This window comes from Oncorhynchus kisutch, linkage group LG3 (genome assembly GCF_002021735.2).
Source record: "Oncorhynchus kisutch isolate 150728-3 linkage group LG3, Okis_V2, whole genome shotgun sequence".
NCBI lineage: Eukaryota > Metazoa > Chordata > Actinopteri > Salmoniformes > Salmonidae > Oncorhynchus > Oncorhynchus kisutch.
This window is the reverse complement of record NC_034176.2, coordinates 19842178-19869889: the sequence shown is the minus strand read 5'-3', so window position 1 is coordinate 19869889 and position 27712 is coordinate 19842178. Positions and strand designations below refer to the sequence as shown.

The 27712-nt window shown below is 40.9% G+C and overlaps 1 protein-coding gene across 2 annotated transcripts in view; it reads right to left on the bottom strand.

Moving 5' to 3' along the window:
- The window catches only part of LOC109871557 (transient receptor potential cation channel subfamily M member 3), a 175342-nt gene that overhangs the window by 27448 nt on the left and 120182 nt on the right, over nt 1–27712 (bottom strand). For both annotated transcript variants that reach the window (XM_031818559.1, XM_031818570.1), the window contains exons 10-14: nt 23899–23999; nt 23471–23605; nt 23053–23103; nt 16824–16964; nt 303–332 (exon numbers count right to left, since the gene is read on the bottom strand). In XM_031818559.1, the coding sequence (XP_031674419.1) occupies nt 303–332; nt 16824–16964; nt 23053–23103; nt 23471–23605; nt 23899–23999 (458 nt within the window). The remainder of the gene's footprint in view (nt 1–302; nt 333–16823; nt 16965–23052; nt 23104–23470; nt 23606–23898; nt 24000–27712) is intronic.

Here is a 27712-nt window from a genome sequence, read left to right as displayed (position 1 = left end):
GGTTATGAGTTAGGTTAAAGAGATAGGGTTAGGGTTAGGGTTAGGGGAAGGTTTAGCTAAAATGCTAATGTTGTTTGTGATGAGATTCAAACTTGCAACATTTGGGTTGCTAGACATTTGTGCTATACGCCCACCCATTCACCCTGACCAACCACCCTCCTTTCGGTTTATGGAACCACACCAAGCGTAACATATCATACTAATTTGAGTGTCCTTGATTTACTTTTACTATGTTAAGTCTAGTCTATGAGACCAGGCTGAACTGTAAATGAATCATAACGACATTGTGACCCGGAACTCACCTCCATCCCCAGCAGTTTCAGGGCTTTGGGCTGGAAAGGTAACAAAAACATGGTTATAGAGAAATCAACACCCTCAAGGGAAATGTTTCACATTTAAAATATGCACACACATAAAGTGACACAAATACAGAAATATATGCATTAACTAAATAATACAGCTGTCCTGTTCCAGATACACAGTAACCTGTTGTAAACCATACAGTAACCTGTTATAGATTAACAGTAACCTGTTGTAAACAATACAGTAACCTGTTGTAGATTAACAGTAACCTGTTGTAAACCATACAGTAACCTGTTGTAGATTAACAGTAACCTGTTGTAAACCATACAGTAACCTGTTATAGATTAACAGTAACCTGTTGTAAACAATACAGTAACCTGTTGTAGATTAACAGTAACCTGTTGTAAACCATACAGTAACCTGTTGTAGATTAACAGTAACCTGTTGTAAACCATACAGTAACCTGTTATAGATTAACAGTAACCTGTTGTAAACCATACAGTAACCTGTTGTAGATTAACAGTAACCTGTTGTAAACCATACAGTAACCTGTTGTAGATTAACAGTAACCTGTTATAGATTAACAGTAACCTGTTGTAAACCATACAGTAACCTGTTATAGATTAACAGTAACCTGTTGTAAACAATACAGTAACCTGTTGTAGATTAACAGTAACCTGTTGTAAACCATACAGTAACCTGTTGTAGATTAACAGTAACCTGTTGTAAACCATACAGTAACCTGTTATAGATTAACAGTAACCTGTTGTAAACCATACAGTAACCTGTTGTAGATTAACAGTAACCTGTTGTAAACCATACAGTAACCTGTTGTAGATTAACAGTAACCTGTTATAGATTAACAGTAACCTGTTGTAAACAATACAGTAACCTGTTGTAGATTAACAGTAACCTGTTGTAAACCATACAGTAACCTGTTGTAGATTAACAGTAACCTGTTGTAAACCATACAGTAACCTGTTATAGATTAACAGTAACCTGTTGTAAACCATACAGTAACCTGTTGTAGATTAACAGTAACCTGTTGTAAACCATACAGTAACCTGTTGTAGATTAACAGTAACCTGTTGTAGATTAACAGTAACCTGTTGTAAACCATACAGTAACCTGTTATAGATTAACAGTAACCTGTTGTAAACCATACAGTAACCTGTTGTAGATTAACAGTAACCTGTTGTAAACCATACAGTAACCTGTTGTAGATTAACAGTAACCTGTTGTAAACCATACAGTAACCTGTTATAGATTAACAGTAACCTGTTGTAAACCATACAGTAACCTGTTGTAGATTAACAGTAACCTGTTGTAAACCATACAGTAACCTGTTGTAGATTAACAGTAACCTGTTGTAGATTAACAGTAACCTGTTGTAAACCATACAGTAACCTGTTGTAGATTAACAGTAACCTGTTGTAAACCATACAGTAACCTGTTGTAGATTAACAGTAACCTGTTGTAAACCATACAGTAACCTGTTATAGATTAACAGTAACCTGTTGTAAACCATACAGTAACCTGTTGTAGATTAACAGTAACCTGTTGTAAACCATACAGTAACCTGTTGTAGATTAACAGTAACCTGTTGTAAACCATACAGTAACCTGTTATAGATTAACAGTAACCTGTTGTAAACCATACAGTAACCTGTTGTAGATTAACAGTAACCTGTTGTAAACCATACAGTAACCTGTTATAGATTAACAGTAACCTGTTGTAAACCATACAGTAACCTGTTGTAGATTAACAGTAACCTGTTGTAAACCATACAGTAACCTGTTGTAGATTAACAGTAACCTGTTGTAGATTAACAGTAACCTGTTGTAAACCATACAGTAACCTGTTATAGATTAACAGTAACCTGTTGTAAACCATACAGTAACCTGTTGTAGATTAACAGTAACCTGTTGTAGATTAACAATAACCTGTTGTAAACCATACAGTAACCTGTTGTAGATTAACAGTAACCTGTTGTAGATTAACAGTAACCTGTTGTAGACCAGACAGTAACCTGTTGTAAACCAGACAGTAACCTGTTGTAAACCAGACAGTAACCTGTTGTAAACCAGACAGTAACCTGTTGTAAACCAGACACTAACCTGTTGTAAACCATACAGTAACCTGTTGTAAACCATACAGTAACCTGCTGTAGATTAACAGTAACCTGTTGTAAATTAACAGTAACCTGTTGTAGACCAGACAGTAACCTGTTGTAAACCATACAGTAACCTGTTATAGATTAACAGTAACCTGTTGTAAACCATACAGTAACCTGTTGTAGATTAACAGTAACCTGTTGTAGATTAACAGTAACCTGTTGTAAACCATACAGTAACCTGTTATAGATTAACAGTAACCTGTTGTAAACCATACAGTAACCTGTTGTAGATTAACAGTAACCAGTTGTAGATTAACAATAACCTGTTGTAAACCATACAGTAACCTGTTGTAGATTAACAGTAACCTGTTGTAGATTAACAGTAACCTGTTGTAGACCAGACAGTAACCTGTTGTAAACCAGACAGTAACCTGTTGTAAACCAGACAGTAACCTGTTGTAAACCAGACACTAACCTGTTGTAAACCATACAGTAACCTGTTGTAAACCATACAGTAACCTGCTGTAGATTAACAGTAACCTGTTGTAGATTAACAGTAACCTGTTGTAGACCAGACAGTAACCTGTTGTAAACCATACAGTAACCTGTTGTAAACCAGACAGTAACCTGTTGTAAACCAGACAGTAACCTGTTGTAAACCATACAGTAACCTGTTGTAAACCATACAGTAACCTGTTGTAGATTAACAGTAACCTGTTGTAGACCAGACAGTAACCTGTTGTAGATTAACAGTAACCTGTTGTAGATTAACAGTAACCTGTTGTAGACCAGACAGTAACCTGTTGTAAACCATACAGTAACCTGTTGTAAACCATACAGTAACTTGTTGTAGATTAACAGTAACCTGTTGTAGACCAGACAGTAACCTGTTGTAAACCATACAGTAACCTGTTGTAGATTAACAGTAACCTGTTGTAGACCAGACAGTAACCTGTTGTAAACCAGACAGTAACCTGTTGTAGACCAGACAGTAACCTGTTGTAGACCAGACAGTAACCTGTTGTAAACCATACAGTAACCTGTTGTAGACCAGACAGTAACCTGTTGTAGACCAGACAGTAACCTGTTGTAAACCATACAGTAACCTGTTGTAGATTAACAGTAACCTGTTGTAGACCAGACAGTAACCTGTTGTAAACCATACAGTAACCTGTTGTAGATTAACAGTAACCTGTTGTAGACCAGACAGTAACCTGTTGTAAACCAGACAGTAACCTGTTGTAGACCAGACAGTAACCTGTTGTAAACCAGACAGTAACATGTTGTAGACCAGACAGTAACCTGTTCTAGATTAATAGTAACCTGTTGTAAACCAGACAGTAACCTGTTGTAGATTAACAGTAACCTGTTCTAAATTAACAGTAACCTGTTGTAGACCAGACAGTAACCTGTTCTAGATTAACAGTAACCTGTTCTAGATTAACAGTAACCTGTTGTAAACCAGACAGTAACCTGTTCCAGATCAACAGTAACCTGTTGTAAACCAGACAGTAACCTGTTGTAGATTAACAGTAACCTGTTGTAAACCAGACAGTAACCTGTTCTAGACCAGACAGTAACCTGTTGTAAACCAGACAGTAACCTGTTGTAGATTAACAGTAACCTGTTGTAAACCAGACAGTAACCTGTTCCAGATCAACAGTAACCTGTTGTAGACAAGACAGTAACCTGTTCTAGATTAACAGTAACCTGTTCTAGATTAACAGTAACCTGTTCTAGATTAACAGTAACCTGTTGTAAACCAGACAGTAACCTGTTATAGACCAGACAGTAACCTGTTCTAGATTAACAGTAACCTGTTCAAGACCAGACAGTAACCTGTTCTAGACCAGACAGTAACCTGTTCTAGACCAGACAGTAACCTGTTCTAGATTAACAGTAACCTGTTCTACACCAGACAGTAACCTGCTCTAGATTAACAGTAACCTATTCTAGATTAACAGTAACCTGTTCTAGATTAACAGTAACCTGTTATAGCCCAGACAGTAACCTGTTCTAGACCAGACAGTAACCTGTTGTAAACCAGACAGTAACCTGTTGTAAACCAGACAGTAACCTGTTGTAAACCAGACAGTAACCTGTTGTAAACCAGACAGTAACCTGTTGTAAACCAGACACTAACCTGTTGTAAACCATACAGTAACCTGTTGTAAACCATACAGTAACCTGCTGTAGATTAACAGTAACCTGTTGTAAACCAGACAGTAACCTGTTATAGACCAGACAGTAACCTGTTCTAGATTAACAGTAACCTGTTCAAGACCAGACAGTAACCTGTTCTAGACCAGACAGTAACCTGTTCTAGACCAGACAGTAACCTGTTCTAGATTAACAGTAACCTGTTCTACACCAGACAGTAACCTGCTCTAGATTAACAGTAACCTATTCTAGATTAACAGTAACCTGTTCTAGATTAACAGTAACCTGTTATAGCCCAGACAGTAACCTGTTCTAGACCAGACAGTAACCTGTTGTAAACCAGACAGTAACCTGTTGTAAACCAGACAGTAACCTGTTGTAAACCAGACAGTAACCTGTTGTAAACCAGACAGTAACCTGTTGTAAACCAGACACTAACCTGTTGTAAACCATACAGTAACCTGTGGTAAACCATACAGTAACCTGCTGTAGATTAACAGTAACCTGTTGTAGATTAACAGTAACCTGTTGTAGACCAGACAGTAACCTGTTGTAAACCATACAGTAACCTGTTGTAAACCAGACAGTAACCTGTTGTAAACCAGACAGTAACCTGTTGTAAACCATACAGTAACCTGTTGTAGGTTAACAGTAACCTGTTGTAGATTAACAGTAACCTGTTGTAGACCAGACAGTAACCTGTTGTAAACCATACAGTAACCTGTTGTAAACCATACAGTAACCTGTTGTAGATTAACAGTAACCTGTTGTAGACCAGACAGTAACCTGTTGTAGATTAACAGTAACCTGTTGTAGACCAGACAGTAACCTGTTGTAAACCATACAGTAACCTGTTGTAAACCATACAGTAACCTGTTGTAGATTAACAGTAACCTGTTGTAGACCAGACAGTAACCTGTTGTAAACCATACAGTAACCTGTTGTAGATTAACAGTAACCTGTTGTAGACCAGACAGTAACCTGTTGTAAACCAGACAGTAACCTGTTGTAGACCAGACAGTAACCTGTTGTAGACCAGACAGTAACCTGTTGTAAACCATACAGTAACCTGTTGTAGACCAGACAGTAACCTGTTGTAGACCAGACAGTAACCTGTTGTAAACCATACAGTAACCTGTTGTAGATTAACAGTAACCTGTTGTAGACCAGACAGTAACCTGTTGTAAACCATACAGTAACCTGTTGTAGATTAACAGTAACCTGTTGTAGACCAGACAGTAACCTGTTGTAAACCAGACAGTAACCTGTTGTAGACCAGACAGTAACCTGTTGTAAACCAGACAGTAACATGTTGTAGACCAGACAGTAACCTGTTCTAGATTAATAGTAACCTGTTGTAAACCAGACAGTTTAGTGTTTATTGGCTTATTTCACTGTAGAGCCTCTAGTCCTGCTCACTATACCTTATCCAACCTATTAGTTCCACCACCCACACATGCAATGACATCTCCTGGTTTCAACGATGTTTCTAGAGACAATATCTCTCTCTTCATCACTCAATACCTAGGTTTACCTCCACTGTATTCACATCCTACCATACATTTGTCTGTACATTATACCTTGATGCTATTTTATCGCCCCCAGAAACCTCCTTTTACTCTATGTTCCAGACGTTCTAGACGACCAATTCTCATAGCTTTTAGCCGTACCCTTATTCTACTCCTCCTATGTTCCTCTGGCGATGTAGAGGTGAATCCAGGCCCTGCAGTGCCTAGCTCCACTCCTATTCCCCAGGCGCTCTCTTTTGACGACTTCTGTAACCGTAATAGCCTTGGTTTCATGCATGTTAACATTAGAAGCCTCCTCCCTAAGTTTGTTCTATTCACTGCTTTAGCACACTCTGCCAACCCGGATGTTCTAGCTGTGTCTGAATCCTGGCTTAGGAAGACCACCAAAAACTCAGACATTTTAATTCCAAACTACAACATTTTCAGACAAGATAGAACTGCCAAAGGGGGCGGTGTTGCAATCTACTGCAAAGATAGCCTGCAGAGTTCTGTCCTACTATCCAGGTCTGTACCCAAACAATTTGAACTTCTACTTTTAAAAATCCACCTCTCTAAAAACAAGTCTCTCACCGTTGCCGCCTGCTATAGACCACCCTCTGCCCCCAGCTGTGCTCTGGACACCATATGTGAACTGATTGCCCCCCATCTATCTTCAGAGTTCGTGCTGCTAGGCGACCTAAACTGGAACATGCTTAACACCCCAGCCATCCTACAATCTAAACTTGATGCCCTCAATCTCACACAAATTATCAATGAACCTACCAGGTACCTCCCCAAAACCTTAAACACGGGCACCCTCATAGATATCATCCTAACCAACTTCCCCTCTAAATACACCTCTGCTGTCTTCAACCAAGATCTCAGCGATCACTGCCTCATTGCCTGCATCCGTAATGGGTCAGCGGTCAAACGACCGCCACTCATCACTGTAAAACGCTCCCTGAAACACTTCTGCGAGCAGGCCTTTCTAATCGACCTGGCCGGGGTATCCTGGAAGGATATTGATCTCATCCCGTCAGTAGAGGATGCCTGGATATTTTTTTAAAATGCCTTCCTAACCATCCTAAATAAACATGCCCCATTCAAGAAATTTAGAACCAGGAACAGATATAGCCCTTGGTTCTCCCCAGACCTGACTGCCCTTAACCAACACAAAAACATCCTATGGCGTTCTGCATTAGCATCGAACAGCCCCTGTGATATGCAGCTGTTCAGGGAAGCTAGAAATCATTATACACAGGCAGTTAGAAAAGCCAAGGCTAGCTTTTTCAAGCAGAAATTTGCTTCCTGCAACACTAACTCAAAAAAGTTCTGGGACACTGTAAAGTCCATGGAGAATAAGAACACCTCCTCCCAGCTGCCCACTGCACTGAAGATAGGAAACACTGTCACCACTGATAAATCCACCATAATTGAGAATTTCAATAAGCATTTTTCTACGGCTGGCCATGCTTTCCACCTGGCTACTCCTACCCCGGACAACAGCACTGCACCCCCAACAGCAACTCGCCCAAGCCTTCCCCATTTCTCCTTCTCCCAAATCCATTCAGCTGATGTTCTGAAAGAGCTGCAAAATCTGGACCCCTACAAATCAGCCGGGCTAGACAATCTGGACCCTTTCTTTCTAAAATTATCTGCCGAAATTGTTGCCACCCCTATTACTAGCCTGTTCAACCTCTCTTTCGTGTCGTCTGAGATTCCCAAAGATTGGAAAGCAGCTGCGGTCATCCCCCTCTTCAAAGGGGGGGACACTCTTGACCCAAACTGCTACAGACCTATATCTATCCTACCGTGCCTTTCTAAGGTCTTCGAAAGCCAAGTCAACAAACAGATTACCGACCATTTCGAATCTCACCATACCTTCTCTGCTATGCAATCTGGTTTCAGAGCTGGTCATGGGTGCACCTCAGCCACGCTCAAGGTCCTAAACGATATCTTAACCGCCATCGATAAGAAACATTACTGTGCAGCCGTATTCATTGATCTGGCCAAGGCTTTCGACTCTGTCAATCACCATATCCTCATCGGCAGACTCGACAGCCTTGGTTTCTCAAATGATTGCCTCGCCTGGTTCACCAACTACTTCTCTGATAGAGTTCAGTGTGTCAAATCGGAGGCTCTGCTGTCCGGACCTCTGGCAGTCTCTATGGGGGTGCCACAGGGTTCAATTCTTGGACCGACTCTCTTCTCTGTATACATCAATGAGGTCGCTCTTGCTGCTGGTGAGTCCCTGATCCACCTCTACGCAGACGACACCATTCTGTATACTTCCGGCCCTTCTCTGGACACTGTGTTAACAACCCTCCAGGCAAGCTTCAATGCCATACAACTCTCCTTCCGTGGCCTCCAATTGCTCTTAAATACAAGTAAAACTAAATGCATGCTCTTCAACCGATCGCTACCTGCACCTACCCGCCTGTCCAACATCACTACTCTGGACGGCTCTGACTTAGAATACGTGGACAACTACAAATACTTAGGTGTCTGGTTAGATTGTAAACTCTCCTTCCAGACCCATATCAAACATCTCCAATCCAAAGTTAAATCTAGAATTGGCTTCCTATTTCGCAACAAAGCATCCTTCACTCATGCTGCCAAACATACCCTTGTAAAACTGACCATCCTACCAATCCTCGACTTTGGCGATGTCATTTACAAAATAGCCTCCAATACCCTACTCAACAAATTGGATGCAGTCTATCACAGTGCAATCCGTTTTATCACCAAAGCCCCATATACTACCCACCATTGCGACCTGTACGCTCTCGTTGGCTGGCCCTCGCTTCATACTCGTCGCCAAACCCACTGGCTCCATGTCATCTACAAGACCCTGCTAGGTAAAGTCCCCCCTTATCTCAGCTCGCTGGTCACCATAGCATCTCCCACCTGTAGCACACGCTCCAGCAGGTATATCTCTCTAGTCACCCCCAAAACCAATTCTTTCTTTGGCCGCCTCTCCTTCCAGTTCTCTGCTGCCAATGACTGGAACGAACTACAAAAATCTCTGAAACTGGAAACACTTATCTCCCTCACTAGCTTTAAGCACCAACTGTCAGAGCAGCTCACAGATTACTGCACCTGTACATAGCCCACCTATAATTTAGCCCAAACAACTACCTCTTTCCCAACTGTATTTAATTTTTATTTATTTATTTATTTTGCTCCTTTGCACCCCATTATTTTTTTATTTTCTACTTTGCACATTCTTCCATTGCAAAACTACCATTCCAGTATTTTACTTGCTATATTGTATTTACTTTGCCATCTTGGCCTTTTTTGCCTTTACCTCCCTTCTCACCTCATTTGCTCACATTGTATATAGACTTGTTTATACTGCATTGTTGACTATGTTTGTTTTTACTCCATGTGTAACTCTGTGTCGTTTTATCTGTCGAACTGCTATGCTTTATCTTGGCCAGGTCGCAATTGTAAATGAGAACTTGTTCTCAACTTGCCTACCTGGTTAAATAAAGGTAAAAAATAAATAAACAGTAACCTGTTGTAGATTAACAGTAACCTGTTCTAAATTAACAGTAACCTGTTGTAGACCAGACAGTAACCTGTTCTAGATTAACAGTAACCTGTTCTAGATTAACAGTAACCTGTTGTAAACCAGACAGTAACCTGTTCCAGATCAACAGTAACCTGTTGTAAACCAGACAGTAACCTGTTGTAGATTAACAGTAACCTGTTGTAAACCAGACAGTAACCTGTTCCAGATCAACAGTAACCTGTTGTAGACAAGACAGTAACCTGTTCTAGATTAACAGTAACCTGTTCTAGATTAACAGTAACCTGTTCTAGATTAACAGTAACCTGTTATAAACCAGACAGTAACCTGTTATAGACCAGACAGTAACCTGTTCTAGATTAACAGTAACCTGTTCAAGACCAGACAGTAACCTGTTCTAGACCAGACAGTAACCTGTTCTAGATTAACAGTAACCTGTTCTACACCAGACAGTAACCTGCTCTAGATTAACAGTAACCTATTCTAGATTAACAGTAACCTGTTCTAGATTAACAGTAACCTGTTGTAAACCAGACAGTAACCTGTTGTAGACTAGACAGTAACCTGTTCTAGATTAACAGTAACCTGTTATAGCCCAGACAGTAACCTGTTCTAGACCAGACAGTAACCTGTTCTAGATTAACAGTAACCTGTTCTACACCAGACAGTAACCTGTTCTAGATTAACAGTAACCTGTTGAAAACCAGACAGTAACCTGTTGTAGACTAGACAGTAACCTGTTCTAGATTAACAGTAACCTGTTCTAGTCCAGACAATAACCTGTTCTAGATTATCAGTAACCTGTTCTACACCAGACAGTAACCTGTTCTAGATTAACAGTAACCTGTTCTAGATTAACAGTAACCTGTTGTAAACCAGACAGTAACCTGTTGTAGACCAGACAGTAACCTGTTCTAGACCAGACAGTAACCTGTTCTAGACCAGACAGTAACCTGTTCTAGATGATCAGTAACCTGTTCTACACCAGACAGTAACCTGTTCTACATTAACAGTAACCTGTTCTAGATTAACAGTAACCTGTTCTACACCAGACAGTAACCTGTTCTAGATGAACAGTAACCTGTTCTAGATTAACAGTAACCTGTTCTAGACCAGACAGTAACCTGTTCTAGACCAGACAGTACCCTGTTCTAGACCAGACAGTAACCTGTTCTAGACCAGACAGACAGTAACCTGTTGTAGACAAGACAGTAACCTGTTGTAGATTAACAGTAACCTGTTCTAGATTAACAGTAACCTGTTGTAAACCAGACAGTAACCTGTTGTAGACCAGACAGTAACCTGTTCTAGATTAACAGTAACCTGTTCTAGACCAGACAGTAACCTGTTGTAGACCAGACAGTAACCTGTTCTAGACCAGACAGTAACCTGTTGTAGACAAGACCTGTTGTAGATTAACAGTAACCTGTTCTAGATTAACAGTAACCTGTTGTAGACCAGACAGTAACCTGTTCTAGATTAACAGTAACCTGTTCTAGACCAGACAGTAACCTGTTGTAGACAAGACCTGTTGTAGATTAACAGTAACCTGTTGTAGACCAGACAGTAACCTGTTCTAGATTAACAGTAACCTGTTCTAGACCAGACAGTAACCTGTTCTACACCAGACAGTAACCTGTTCTAGATTAACAGTAACCTGTTCTAGATTAACAGTATCCTGTTCCAGATGAACAGTAACCTGTTCCAGATTAACAGTAACCTGTTGTAGACCAGACAGTAACCTGTTCTAGATTAACAGTAACTTGTTCTAGACCAGACAGTAACCTGTTCTAGATTAACAGTAACCTGTTCTAGATTAACAGTAACCTGTTCTACACCAGACAGTAACCTGTTCTAGATTAACAGTAACCTGTTCTAGATTAACAGTAACCTGTTCTAGACCAGACAGTAACCTGTTCTAGATTAACAGTAACCTGTTCTAGATTAACAGTAACCTGTTCTAGATTAACAGTAACCTGTTCTAGACCAGACAGTAACCTGTTCTAGATTAACAGTAACCTGTTCTACACCAGACAGTAACCTGTTCTAGATTAACAGTAACCTGTTCTAGATTAACTGGAACTTGTTCTAGACCAGACAGTAACCTGTTCTAGATTAACAGTAACCTGTTCTAGATTAACAGTAACTTGCTCTAGACCAGACAGTAACCTGTTCCAGTTAGATTTTAACCATTAACCTAGATTAACAGTTGTCTTTAGATATACTGAACAAAAATATAAATGCAACAGGCAGCAATTTCAAAGTTTTTACTGAGTTACAGTTCATACAACGAAATCAGTCAATTGAAGTACATTTTTCATGGCCCTAATTTATGGATTTCACATGACTAAGCAGGGGTGCAGCCATGGGTGGGCCTTGGATGGCATCCACTGGGGAGCCAGGCCCAGCCAGAGTTTGTCGCCACAGAATGGCTTTATTACAGACATAAATACTCCTCAGTGCACCCCCCTTCAGACGATCCCACAGGTGTAGAATCCAGATGTGGAGGTCCTGGCCTGGCGTGGTTACACGTGGTCTGTGGTTGTAAGGCCAGTTGGACGTACTTCCAATTTCTCTAAAACAATATTGTAGGCAGCTAATGGTAGAGAAATGAACATTCCCTTAAAACTTGAGACATCTGTGGAGTGGTGTTATATGACTAAACTGCAAATTTTTAAAATACCTTAAATTGTCCCCAGCACAAGGTGCACCTGTGTAACGATCATAATGTTTAATCAGCTTCTTGATATGCCACACCTGTTAGGTGAAAGGACTATCTTGGCAAAGGAGAAATGCTCACTAACAGGGATGTAAACACATGTGTACACAATATTTGAGACAAAATCTGCTTTTTGTACATACATTTTGGGGATTTTTTTTTATTTCAGCTCATGAAACACGGGACCAACATTTACATGTTGCATTTCTATTTTTCTTCAGTGAAGTAACCTGTTACCGTAACCTGCTCTCTTTCATCGGTGTGTGTTTGTGTGTGAGGGCAAGGCTGGCTAAGTGGAGTTCCATGCAGCGGAAGGCCCTCTAAGGCGTATTAAAGCAGGCTGTGTATGAATTTTGTATTCATCAGCCATCATGTGATCTACTTCCCCAACTGCTGGTAAAATAACTCAGGCCTCCTGTGGGGATGTTGATATCTGTATCTATTTCAGGGCTGTGTTCCTACCACTGTGTGTGTCTGTGTGTGTCTGTGTTTGTGTGTGTGCGTGCCAGCTTTCCCACTGCTGTTTTATCTAACATGAGACTGTCAGTGTGCCCAAATCTTTTCAAAACAGATCAAAGATAAGCTAGATGGCTACCTCTTCTTCTTGCATCCTCTGTCTCTCTTTTTCTATCCTTCACTTTTGCCATCTGTTTTTAGTCTATTGCACACACACACACACACACACACACACACACACACACACACACACACACACACACACACACACACACACACACACACACACACACACACACACACACACACACACACAATGCTGGAATAGTCATTGCTCTACACCAGGGCTCTCCAACCCTATTCCTGGAGAGTTACCATCCTGTACGTTTTTGCTCTAACCCCAGTTTTAACTGACCTGATTCAGTTTATCAACCAGCTAATTATGTGAATTAGGTGCGCTAGACTTGGGTCAGAGTGAAAACCTATAGACGGTAGCTCTCCAGGAACAGGGTCGGAGTGAAAACCTATAGGACGGTAGCTCTCCAGGAACAGGGTCAGAGTGAAAACCTATAGGACGGTAGCTCTCCAGGAACAGGGTCAGAGTGAAAACCTATAGACGGTAGCTCTCCAGGAACAGGGTCGGAGTGAAAACCTATAGGACGGTAGCTCTCCAGGAACAGGGTCGGAGTGAAAACCTATAGGACGGTAGCTCTCCAGGAACAGGGTCAGAGTGAAAACCTATAGACGGTAGCTCTCCAGGAACAGGGTCGGAGTGAAAACCTATAGACGGTAGCTCTCCAGGAACAGGGTCAGAGTGAAAACCTATAGACGGTAGCTCTCCAGGAACAGGGTCGGAGTGAAAACCTATAGACGGTAGCTCTCCAGGAACAGGGTCGGAGTGAAAACCTATAGGACGGTAGCTCTCCAGGAACAGGGTCGGAGTGAAAACCTATAGGACGGTAGGTCTCCAGGAACAGGGTCGGAGTGAAAACCTATAGGACGGTAGCTATCCAGGAACAGGGTCGGAGTGAAAACCTATAGGACGGTAGCTATCCAGGAACAGGGTCGGAGTGAAAACCTATAGGACGGTAGCTCTCCAGGAACAGGGTCGGAGTGAAAACCTATAGGACGGTAGCTCTCCAGGAACAGGGTCGGAGTGAAAACCTATAGGACGGTAGGTCTCCAGGAACAGGGTCGGAGTGAAAACCTATAGGACGGTAGCTCTCCAGGAACAGGGTTGGAAAATCCTGCTCTACACAATAGTCCTTCTATCATGGACTGTTCCACTGTTCTTTAAGGAGCCTTGTCTTGAAGGAGGCCGTGAAACAGCACAATCAACAATAAAATATCTCCTTTCTATCTCACAGCCATTGTTCCTAACAGTATAATGTAGTGCAGTTCAGCACTGCTTTCTATTAGCAGTGTGTGAGAGATGAAGAGGGAGAAAATGAGGCCGTATCCCTAGTGCAGGTTCCAGTTAGAGTGACATGCATGTACATCCTGCATTCAGAGGGACTGCATAGTGATTCATATTCATTTACAGAACCTTTGATCACACAAAAAACAGGTTCATTAAGTACCACATTTCCATCACTCCAAAAGTGAGGCTCGGGTTGGCTTTCAATTGGCTTGTCAGTTTGTGTTACTGTTACTACAGAGCACCTGTCCACACAGCAGTACCTTCTTTAACTGTTCAGTCTGAACAGGCGACAAACCATCCCATCACCTGCATTCAGCCCCGAATAAACTGACAAAAAGCACCACACAACCCACTACTGTTAGTCAAAACCTAATCCCACACATTGCGTATCCTCACAGCTCACACACACAGGCATTCAGTTCAGCCTCATATCCATCACACATACACAAAGACACAGACACATGGGCTGGAATTAAACCTGCCATAGCAAAATCAATACAGGGTATTTCTTTACAAACATCATCCCACATGGACACATGCTTCTCTTCTTCTTCTGAAAACTGAAAGCCTACCTGAGGTGAGTCCACCAGGTTAGTAGTTGTAGGTTTGTATATAGTACCTAAGACCAGTCAGTTAGTTTATTGGAACATGGGAAAAAGAGCTACTGCATAAATACTGCAATGCAGGTTTGATTAAATTGAGCCCACAGAGACAAGTAGACATGGTAAACATTGGGGACAACAACTGTCCCCACTCATTGAAGCTACGAAAGTTCAAGGCCGACCGCGGTACTGCAGACATTGTTAGCAGAAAACAGGATCCTCAATTATAGTGAATGGAAAAAATTTAATCTTCGTGGCAAACTTTGTGTAAATATGATTCTTTTTTGAAGACAATCATGATGCCAATAATTGCTTCCAATTCACCAGATATACTGTATGTCCTTTAACCGATTATTTGACAATCTCACACAGAAGAGGTGATAAGGATAATTTAGTTGCTAATGGCACCTTGCAGTACCCTGGTCAGCCTTCAACTTGAGTTAATCAATGAGAGGGAGCAGCACTGAGCTAGCCTGCAAGGTCACTTCCTGGAGTAGGTCAAACTGTGTATGTTATGTCTCCATGAGACGCTATCTTAACCGACTTCATTTGGCTTCAATGCGCTATTGATTCCCCACATATGAATAGTGTCACGTGATTGATGGCTTTGTCCACTTACTATGTATACAGTCATTGACATTTATGCACATATTTTGCCTTCAATAAGTATTCACTCCCCTTGACTTTTTCAACATTTTGTTGTGTTCGAAAAAATGGGATTAAAATGGATTTCATTGTGATTTTTTTGTCAACGATTTACACAAAATACTCTGTAATGTCAAAGTGGAAGAACAAAATAAATGTAAAATAAAACACTAATATGTCTTGATTAGATTAATATTCGACCCCCTGAGTCAAAACATGTTAGAATCCCCTTTGGCAGCATTTACAAAAGTGTATTTCTGGGTAAGTCTCTAAGAGCTTTGCACACTTGGATTGAACAATAATTGCACACTATTCTTTAAATCGGTTGTTGATGATTGCTAGACAGACATTTTAGGGCTCGCCATAGATTTTCAAGCTGATTTAAGTCGAAACTGTAACTAGGCCACTCAGGAGCATTCAGTGTGGTATTAGTAAGCAACTCCAGTGTATATTTGGCCTTGTATTTTAGGTTATTGTCCTGCTGAAAGATATATATTTTTCTCCCATTGTCTGTTAGAAAGACTGGACTAGGTTTTCCTCCAGGATTTTGCCTGTGCTTAGCTCAATTCCGTTTATTTTTATCATAAAAAACTCCCTAGTCCTTGCCAATGACAATCATACCCATAACATGATGCAGCCACCACCGTGCTTGAAAATATGAAGAGTGGTACTCAATGATGTGCTGTGTTGGATTATTGGGCCCAAACATAACGCTTTGTATTCAGGACATAAATAGCTAATCAAATGGCCACCTGGACTACCTGCATTGACCCTTTTTTGCACTCCCTTGCATTGACTCCATGCACACACACTGGACTCTACCTACACACACACACATTCACACTCATGACATACGCTGCTGCTACTGTCTATTATCTATCCGGTTGCCTAGTCACTTTACCCCTACCTATATGTATAGTACATAGCTACCTCAATTACCTCGTACACCTGCACATCGACTTGGTACTGGTACTCTCTGTATATTGCCATGTAATTTTTTATTCCCTATATATAGCCATGTTATTTTCTACTTCCTGTATATAGCCATGCTATTTTTACTTGTTATTTTTTATTTGTTATTCACTATTTATTTATTCCTTGTGTTACTATTTCAATTTTTTATTACATTTTTATCTTATCTTTAACTCTGCTGACTCAAGACATTTTAGCTTTTCATGATCTATTATTTTAATTAATTCCACTTTAACATCATGGGTTGTGGGCCAGTGACAAAATAATCTTAATTTAATACATTTTAAACCCAGGCTGTAGCACAACTACATGTGGAAAACGTATAGGGGTGTGAATACTTTCTGAAGGCACTGTTTCATTTGCAGAATAGGAAAGTGTAAAGCCACTCACTCGTTTGGGTCCAAAGAGGTTATGATACAGCGTTCTAAACCTCTTCCTGGTGTAGTTGCATCGGTAAGCTCCGCCCATCAAGTACTCGATGACCAATCCAATGTCAATGAGACTAATGCGGTAATCTGGTGGGAGGTTACCCTGGGGACCGAGAAATTGGTGAGACCACGCCGCACACTCCCACGACAGTTGAGCATAAGAAGGTGAAAGGAAGAGAAAACAACACACACAAATCATACACACTTCACGTCACACATTCACACACATTTGTTTTGTGCTAAAAAGAATAGGTGATTAGTTGATTCACCTTGAAGTAGATCCAACTGAACCCTGGATATTCTTGCTTGGAAAGAGCACACAAGGTCAGTGAGTATACAGCACAAGGCCAAGGAGAGATGGGAGACACAGACCCCCAGATAAGATCACAGAGTTTATAACCTAACCTAATTTAAATGACCTTAGCTTAATTTAAATGAAGTTAGCTTAGCTTTAATTTAGCAGTTTAGCTTAGCTTAATTTATCATAACTTAGCTAAATTTAACTTAGGTTATTTCAACAGCACTGAGATCGACATCAGTATACTGTACTCTGAGAGGAGAGTGGTGGAGGAGTCAAGGAGGTAGGAGGAAGAGGGAGACCATGAAAATAGGGAAAAGGTTAAGGAGAAGATGGAAAAATACTAATCTTGAGGAAATGGAAAAATCTAAAAATCAGATCAATGCTTACTTAATTTGTCTGATTGCTATGTACTAATTTGCATATGTAATATATGACCAGATCTTATCAGGGGTTCAGTGCTGGAAGAGAGAGACAACCAGAAGTCTGAAGATGAGGATAAAAGGAGAAAAAATGAGAGACGTTTCTTGTTAGAAATAGGCCTTCATCATCCACTTCAGCTAGTAGGCAGAACTCTATGAGCCCACTGTAATTTACCAGGAGGCCATTAGGTCTAAACCAGTGGAGGCCGGTGAGCGGGAAAAATAGGGAAGTTGGGCTCCTGCTGCTCCTTAGAGCTGGGCCAATTATCATACATCTACGGACCATCTCATCCACTGCCCCTGGTTACTTTAGTGGGAAGTTCCCTATATGCCCCATCAAAACGTACTCTATTTTGTTTCTGTTATCCCAGTAAAGCCTCAGTTATCCAGCCAAAGCTCAGAGGCAACCCTTTGAAGTGGGAGAACTCCCAAGGAGGATGCGCTTGTGTTTTTTCACACAAGTTCCGATTAAACGCAGCACTATGCCGTTCCCCGTCCTCTAAATAGAACGTTCTAAACCTTGCTGGGTGAACATACTCTATCCCATGTTGGCTACATTATTGGCTACATCTATTACCATGTCAGAGCACTGCCCTGCTGCTCCCTTCAAACAAACTATCCCTACAATGAGTGACCTGACCTCACCATCACTCTGGGGTCCTAGAGGTGCACTTACACAGTCTTATGATGCCGAGACCTGAATACAAATAGTATTTATTTCCTGTCAAATATTTTGAGCGTTAAATCAAGCATGTCTGAAATTCCATGTGGGCAGGGTTTGCCCGTATGGAACTAGCTATTGTATTGGTTCGAGTGCACCAAACAAGCTCAGTCAAACACACCTAAAGTAGTTGAACCAAAATAAATGATATTTGTTTACCGTGTCTGCTTACACGCTCATACGGTTGTACACAGTAGCGGCAATCACATTGATTAGGTATAGGCCCCCAAGTCAATCAATTGCAGATAAAGGAAAAGCACACTACAGGTTCACTCAGAATGTTTAACTCTGCATTGTCACGCCCTGGCCATAGAGAGGCTTTTTAATCTCTATTTTGGTTAGGCCAGGGTGTGACTAGGGTGGGCATTCTATGTTTTGTATTTATATGTCTTGGCCTGGTATGGTTCTCAATCAGGGACAGCTGTCTATCGTTGTCTCTGATTGAGAACCATACTTAGGTACCCTTTTCTCCCACCTGTTTTGTGGGAAGTTAACTTTGTACTTGTTCAGGGCACATAGCCCAAAGCTTCACGGTTTGTCTTCGTTCCGGGCACAGAGCCCAAAGCTTTGTTTTGTTCTTCGTTTTGTCGGCGTCATTTTAAAATAAATTTCAAATGTACGCTTACCATGCTGCACCTTGGTCAAGTCCTTCAGCCAGCCGTGACATGCATTTTGTAGGCAGGTGTGGTTTCTTCACAAAATGTCACCCTGGGTGTGTCAGTTTTAACAAGGTTAACACCTCCCATACTGCATAATTATTATGATAGAGCTTGCAGTGCCCTTCTCCTTTATCTTCAGTTGTTTGCATTGGGGCCATTGTACAGTGGGTCCGAAATGATTGATACCCTTGATAAAGATGAGCAAAAATGACTTTATAAACTATTTTGTATGCGTCAACAAAAAATATATAGTATTATTTTATACTAATACAGTTGCTCAGGGAAAGAGATTTTGTTTAACAAGTAAAATGTTATATAATTTATTTGGAACCCCGCTATATATTTCAACTAACTGATGAACTTTTATTGTAAAAAGCTGTAACACCTCAACTTGCTTTTATGATGCTAGGTACAAAAGCCTGTACACAACTGCAGTCATGCAGTAAGCCAAAAGATGTCAGCTAGTTTCATCACTCCAAGTCATGTCAGGTTGATTTATTCCAGCACCAGAGGATCCAAGGGTTAGAGTTCAGGGGCCAAAGTTACACACTAAAGCCAATAGCAGTTGCACACTCCCTCTCGTGGACTTAAAGATGGTTTCCCTTCATCCGATGCTTACATAAATTCAATGATTTTAAATCCATAATGTGTGGAGAATCATGACATAGCCAATGATAGTCTAATATTTCCTCCAGAGAGAGAACAGGGGAAGAGGACAGGATGTTTGGGCCATCCTGATTAAAGCAATGCATCCTACTATACTGCACACCAATTCCACACACTCAATACCACACCTTCACACAGCAAGACAAGAGGAAGAGAATAAAAACACAGATATTGGGCAAAAGCCTAAACCGCCATGCTCTATGGTTTGTGTGAGCTTTATCATACGTTTTAATTTGATAAAATATAAATAACTAATAGATAGTATATACAGTACCAGTCAAAAGTTTGGACACACCTACTCATTCCAGGGTTTTTCTTTATTTTTACTATTTTCTACATTGTAGAATAATAGTGAAGACATCAAAACTATGAAATAACACATATGGAATCATCTATTAACCAAAAAAGTGTTATAAAATAATTTAAAAAATAATATTTGAGATTCTTCAAAGTAGCCACCCTTTGCCTTGATGACACCTTTGTACACCCTTGGCATTCTCTCAACAATCATCATGTGGTAGTCACCTTGAATGCATTTCAAATAACAGGTGTGCCATGTTAAAAGTTAATTTGTGGAATTTCTTTCCTTCTTAATGTGTTTGAGCCAATCTCTTGTGTTGTGACAAGGTAAGGGTGGTATACAAAAGATAGCCCTATTTGGTAAAAGACCAAGTCCATATCATGGCAAGAACAGCTCAAATAAGCAAAGAGAATCGACAGTCCATCATTACTCTAAGATATTAAGGTCCGTCAATCCGGAAAATGTCAAGAACTTTGAAAGTTTCTTCAAGTGCAGTCACAAAAATCATCAAGCGCTAGGATGAAACTGGCTCTCATAAGGACTGCCACAGGAATGGAAGACCCAGAGTTACCTCTGCTGCAGAGGATAAGTTCATTAGAGTTACCAGCCTCAGAAATTAAAGCCCAAATAAATGCTTCACAGAGTTCAAGTAACAGACACATCTCAACATCAACTGTTCAGAGGAGACTGCTTTAATCAGGCCTTCATGGTCGAATTGCTGCAAAATAAGAACACTGCTAAAGGACATCAATAATAATAAGAGACTTGCTTGGGCCAAGAAACATGAGCAATGGACATTAGAAATCTGTGGTCTGATGAGTCCAAATTTGAGATTTTTGGTTCCAACCGCCATGTCTTTGTGAGACGCAGAGTAGGTGAAAGGAGGATCTCCGCATATGTGGTTCCCACCGTGAAGCATGGAGGAGGAGGTGTGATGGTGTGGAGGTGCTTTGCTGGTGACAATATCTGTGATTTATTTAGAATTCAAGGCACACTTAACCAGCATGGCTACCACAGCATTCTGCAGCGATACGCCATCCCATCTGGTTTGTGCTTAAGGGGATTATCATTGGTTTTTCAACAGGACAATGACCCGAAACTCACCTCCAGGCTGTGTAAGGGCTATTTGACCAAGAAGGAGAGTGATGGAGTGCTGGATCAGATTGCCTGGCCTCCACAATCACCTGACCTCCACCCAATTGAGATGGTTTGGGATGAGTTGGACCGCAGAGTGAAGGAAAAGCAGCCAACAAGTGCTCAGGATATGTGGGAACTCCTTCAAGACTGTTGGAAAAGCATTCCAGGTGAAGCTGGCTGAGAGAATGCCAGCCATGTGCAAATCTGTCATCAAGTCAAAGGGTGGCTACTTTGAAGAATCTCAAATATTTTTTTATATATTTTTTTATTACACTTTTTTGGTTATTACATGATTCCATATGTGTTATTTCATAGTTTTGATGTCTTCACTATTCTACAATGTAGAACATAGTCAAAAAGAAAGAAAGACCCTTGAATGAGTAGGTGTGTCCAAACTTTTGATTGGTACTGTATATTCCAATATCCATTTATTGGTATATGTGTATGCGTGCGTGTGTGTGCGTGTTGCTTGGTTATGTGTGTTGAGCATGTGTGTGTGCACAAGACTCATTAGTCCAATCCTCCGAAGTGCCTGTACGGTCCTCACCCTGCCTACAGAGCTAAGGGGGTTATGGGAACTGTTAAATGAGGGATGATTACACCATGACCTCCAGTAACCTCTACAGCTCTCCCATAGGAGCACATGTTACTGTAATCAACTATGATTCTATTCATCAGAACTAAATACAGATGCTGCTGACCTATGACCTTCTTTGAGATTTCACTAAAGGAAGTTCAAGAGCGTAATGGGTCATCATCTCAAGTTAAGGAGGAACATTTTTGTACATTTGTTTTGTTACATGGTACTGTAGTTCTGTCATAGAATTATCTAAAGGATTTTGGTTAACATTGGCATAATTTGTATGACATAAAATTTATAAAATGTTTATAAACTATTAATAGCAGTCCACTATTTGTAAACATTATACACATTTATATGCATTTATAAGCAATTAGTATTATTAGCCTTACAAATCATAAACATGTATAACATTTATAATGCAAGCAATTACAAGCATAAAGGCTTGTTCATGAAAGTTATTGTAAAATATTAGTGGCTTTTGTATATTATAGAATAGAATGAGGTATCAGTATTAGAGGGCTAAGGAACAAGCAAGACAGACACAGGCAGAGAGTAGTAGAAAAAGTAATGCCTCATATACAGTCAACAGTCTAATCTCAGACTAACTCTCCATAATGAATGGCATGTTGTACACACTCACTCCTCAATGAGACACCCAATTTGGTGTCAATTGCAGAGAGATAGCAAAACATAATGGTAGCTCATTTTAAATAATTGTGTCAAGGCTAAGTGAACTGTGACAGCTACAATTGGAAGTAGCCTGGAATACTGTGCACATTTGCTTTCAGGAGTGTTTTTCCCCGGTTTAATGTCAGAGATGCAAGACTACTATACGTTCCACAGTGCAGGGTTAGTGTGCATACGGATACATAATACACATTGGACCCAAATGGAGTAATAATGGATTGGATTTGTATGGGAGTGAGTGTGTACAGAGCAAAGGAAAGAGTGATGGGAGGGGTAGAGACCAGTGAAGGCTGGTGGGAGGAGCTATAGGAGGACAGGCTCATTGTAATGGCTGGAATGGTCATAAATGGAACGTTATCAAACACACCAAACATATGAAAACCACGTTTGACTCCATTACATTAATTCCATTCCAGACATTACAATGAGCCAGTCCGCCTATAGCTCCTCCCACCAGCCTCCACTGGTAGAGACAGACAAAATACAGAGACAGCTCTAAGCAGCCACTGCTGTAACCCCAGCTGAAAAGGAGAAAAGCCGTCTCCTAGATGCGCCGTTAGCAACAATAGCAATCTACAGAGCTACACACACTCTGCAAACAAAAGCAAGACAAGTCTAGACAAATAAGGCATTTGCTGGACTTGCATTCACACACAAGCAAACATTCCCACAAACGCCTACGCAGTCACACACACTTACTGTACACGATAAGCATACCTTTTTGACGTCTCTGACCAGGTGGTATAGAGTGTTGGATGGTCCATGTCTCTGACAAAGCAAACAGAAGCAGAGTTTAGTCCACGGCCTCCAGCACGTTGTAGAGCTATGACAGACGGCTCACTTGAATACAGTACCACACTGTAGGCATAGTATTATGTCATTGTTGATAATAACCACCTACGACGGATGCTACAATGTCTTATGTAGCTGTTATAAAGGCTTTAGGAATTAATGCATAATTGTACATACAGCGCAGAGTTACCATTTCATTATTCTAACAGACTCACCAGGAGAGAGTATAGAAGTAATAGTGACATACAACTTGTGTTCTACACCCACCAGGGGTTGGAGCAGTTACAAAAACACTGGATTGAAATACAGAGAGTTCAGCGCTGTCCGCCGTGTAGTGTAGTACCGTGTTGTAGAGCTCCTCCAATCTGGAGAGAGTGAGGAAGCGATGCATGCTCACTCCGTTCTCGATCAGCAGCTTGACGAAGTCCACTCTGTCCAGCACCAGGGCATCCAGCATAGACTGCTCCAGAGAACCCACCTACCGTACACACAGGGAAGGCACAGCCAGTCAGCCAACTCAAGGTTAACCATCGAGAAATGCAACCTAAATCCTGATTGATAGAGGATACGTTCACATTTTTACTTGGAGAGTGCTGTCTGTAGTCTATATTGTAAACAAGGAAGTGATAAGTTACAGGCTGGATCTTTCAGGCCACTGCTGTGGGTAATATAGAACTAAACGATCCCTAAACTCTAAGTACAATAACTTCATGATCCATTGCACAGTGCTGTAGTCTATACTGTAAAGTAGGAAGTGAGGCTGAGTCTTACAGGCCACTGTTGTCCATAGATGAAGATCTGACTGCGAGCGATGTCTACTCGGTTCCAGGCCAGGGCCAGGCTGAGCTGGTCAGGAGCCGATGCGTTGGCTCCTAGGAGGACGAACAGAGATCATCACTTGTTTTCACTTGATCTACATATTGTTGTTTTTTAGGATGCAAGGTGATTTTTAGATCAGTCAGTCTGAAGTCGCCGACTACAATCTCAAACTCATACATTTATACTTCTCTTGCTGCAGGTAGATGGAGGTACAGTGCCTTGCGAAAGTATTCGGTCCCCTTGAACTTTGCGACCTTTTGCCACATTTCAGGCTTCAAACATAAAGATATTAAACTGTATTTTTTGTGAAGAATCAACAACAAGTGGGACACAATCATGAAGTGGAACGACATTCATTGGATATTTCAAACGTTTTTAACAAATCAAAAACTGAAAAATTGGGCGTGCAAAATTATTCAGCCCCCTTAAGTTAATACTTTGTAGCGCCACCTTTTGCTGCGATTACAGCTGTAAGTCGCTTGGGGTATGTCTCTATCAGTTTTGCACATCGAGAGACTGAAATTTTTTCACATTCCTCCTTGCAAAACAGCTCGAGCTCAGTGAGGTTGGATGGAGAGCATTTGTGAACAGCAGTTTTCAGTTCTTTCCACAGATTCTCGATTGGATTCAGGTCTGGACTTTGACTTGGCCATTCCAACACCTGGATATGTTTATTTTTTAACCATTCCATTGTAGATTTTGCTTTATGTTTTGGATCATTGTCTTGTTGGAAGACAAATCTCCATCCCAGTCTCAGGTCTTTTGCAGACTCCATCAGGTTTTCTTCCAGAATGGTCCTGTATTTGGCTCCATCCATCTTCCCATCAATTTTAACCATCTTCCCTGTCCCTGCTGAAGAAAAGCAGGCCCAAACCATGATGCTGCCACCTCCATGTTTGACAGTGGGGATGGTGTGTTCAGGGTGATGAGCTGTGTTGCTTTTACGCCAAACATAACGTTTTGCATTGTTGCCAAAAAGTTCAATTTTGGTTTCATCTGACCAGAGCACCTTCTTCCACATGTTTGGTGTGTCTCCCAGGTGGCTTGTGGCCAACTTTAAACGACACTTTTTATGGATATCTTTAAGAAATGGCTTTCTTCTTGCCACAGATTTGTGCAATATACGACTGATTGTTGTCCTATGGACAGAGTCTCCCACCTCAGCTGTAGATCTCTGCAGTTCATCCATAGTGATCATGGGCCTCTTGGCTGCATCTCTGATCAGTCTTCTCCTTGTATGAGCTGAAAGTTTAGAGGGACGGCCAGGTCTTGGTAGATTTGCAGTGGTCTGATACTCCTTCCATTTCAATATTATCGCTTGCACAGTGCTCCTTGGGATGTTTAAAGCTTGGGAAATCTTTTTGTATCCAAATCCGGCTTTAAACTTCTTCACAACAGTATCTCGGACCTGCCTGGTGTGTTCCTTGTTCTTCATGATGCTCTCTGTGCTTTTAACGGACCTCTGAGACTGTCACAGTGCAGGTGCATTTATACGGAGACTTGATTACACACAGGTGGATTGTATTTATCATCATTAGTAATTTAGGTCAACATTGGATCATTCAGAGATCCTCACTGAACTTCTGGAGAGAGTTTGCTGCACTGAAAGTAAAGGGGCAGAATAATTTTGCACGCCCAATTTTTCAGTTTTTGATTTGTTAAAAAAGTTTGAAATATCCAATAAATGTCATTCCACTTCATGATTGTGTCCCACAAAAAAATACAGTTTTATATCTTTATGTTTGAAGCCTGAAATGTGGCAAAAGGTCGCAAAGTTCAAGGGGGCCGAATACTTTCGCAAGGCACTGTATTTACTTATTTTTTATTGGAAGGGCAAAACATCATTGTTCAGCAAGCAAAAAGGAGATTGCTGTATTTGTGCGGTTGTTCTTAAAGGACAGCTTGTTCTTGTCCTCCGACACCTACCACTTACTTTCTTTTGAGAAAGGACATTTGTCAAGTGGTCTGTGACGTGATAAATTGTTTTGCGAAAAGCACTTTAACCAGTAGTTTGAAAACTCAAACAGGAGGAAAGGTTGCGTCTGCACACCTTTTATGATGACTGACAGTTTTACTCAGCAGGTCAGCAGAGCTATTGCACAGGCTTAAGAATGGGAGCTTTAACAGAGCTTGGAAATTAGATGCTTTAATAATAGAGCTAAGTAATTTTACCTTTAACTAGACAAGTCAGTTAAGAACAAACTCTTATTTTCAATGACAGCCTAGGAACAGTGGGTTAACTGCCTTGTTCAGGTGCAGAATGAGAGATGTTCACCTTGTCAGCTAGGGGATTTGATCTTGCAACCTTTCAGTTACTGGCCCAACACTCTAACCACTAGGCTACCTGCCACCCCTAGTGGTTGAGATGCTTAACAGAGCTTAGTAATGAGATGCTACAACAGAGCTTGGTAATGAGATGCTTTAACATAGCTTGGTAATGAGATGCTTTAACAGAGCTTGGTAATGAGATGCTTTAACAGAGCTTGGTAATGAGATGCTTTAACGAGCTTGGTAATGAGATGCTTTAACAGAGCTTGGTAATGAGATGCTTTAACAGAGCTTGGTAATGAGATGCTTTAACAGAGCTTGGTAATGAGATGCTACAACAGAGCTTGGTAATGAGATGCTTTAACAGAGCTTGGTAATGAGATGCAGACTAGTGTAATAGGAGTTGAATAAATAAGTATTTTTAAAAGGGACTGCTGGCGTTTAGCACTTAAATAGCTTAGCTCTCCACAGTTCTGTAGTCGCTGGAGTTTATGGACTCCTTCCGACATAGTTCATCAGTTACTCTCTCTCTTTCCCTCTCTGTTTCCCTGTGTCACGATCTCTCACACAATCACAATCTTTCTCTCACTCTCGCTCTAAAAAGACACAGTATGCATAATGAAGTCTGTACTCTTTACTGGTCATGCTTGTGACAGTCCATGTCAGATACAGAGATCACTCACAGAGAGGGAGATGGACAGAGAGATATGAATAGAAGATGCAAAAAAGAACGAGTGTGAGTGAGATAGATGCATAGAGTTAATCATGTCTCTTACAGGCTGCCAAAAATGCATTATTTCTTGGCAGCGTGTAGGAGACATGAGGCTTTTGTTTCATTACCTTCTGAAGCCAACTGTCTGACTTAAGGGGCCTCTGTTTATATAGTGTGCATGTATGGAAAATCACTGTAGAAAACGATTTCCTAAAATTGCTGTATTGTTGAAATGGTTCTAGTCGGAGTGTTTTCGAACTGGATTTGGGCAATGGCAAAAGTTTAAAGATGGCAAAATGTAGATATGACGTCCTTGTTTTAGCACTATCCCCTGAGTTTTTAAACTACGGCGTGTCATATGTTTCAATGTGGCAAAAAATCTGCACAATCTACCTCTTCGGTTGAATTAACACATAGTAATGGAGAGCAATGTTCAACATGGTGAAGAAAACAAGGAATTTGTGGTAAGTGCATAGGGGCCGACCTTTTTATGCACCTCCACTATTGAAAGATAGTCCTGAGCTAAGAACAAGAAACTGTGTTTGTGTATCCTAAACTCTAAGAAAAAATGGTGCTATCTAGAACGTAAAAGGGTTCTTTGGCTGTCCCCATAGTTGAACCCTTTAAAGAACCCTTTTTGGTTCCAGGTAGAACCCTTTTGGGTTCAACGTCGAACAATTTCCACAGAAGTTTCTACATGGAACCCAAAAGAGTTCTACATGGAACCAAAAAGGTTCTCCTATGGGGACAGCCGAAAAAATGGGGACAGCTCTTTTTTCTTAGATT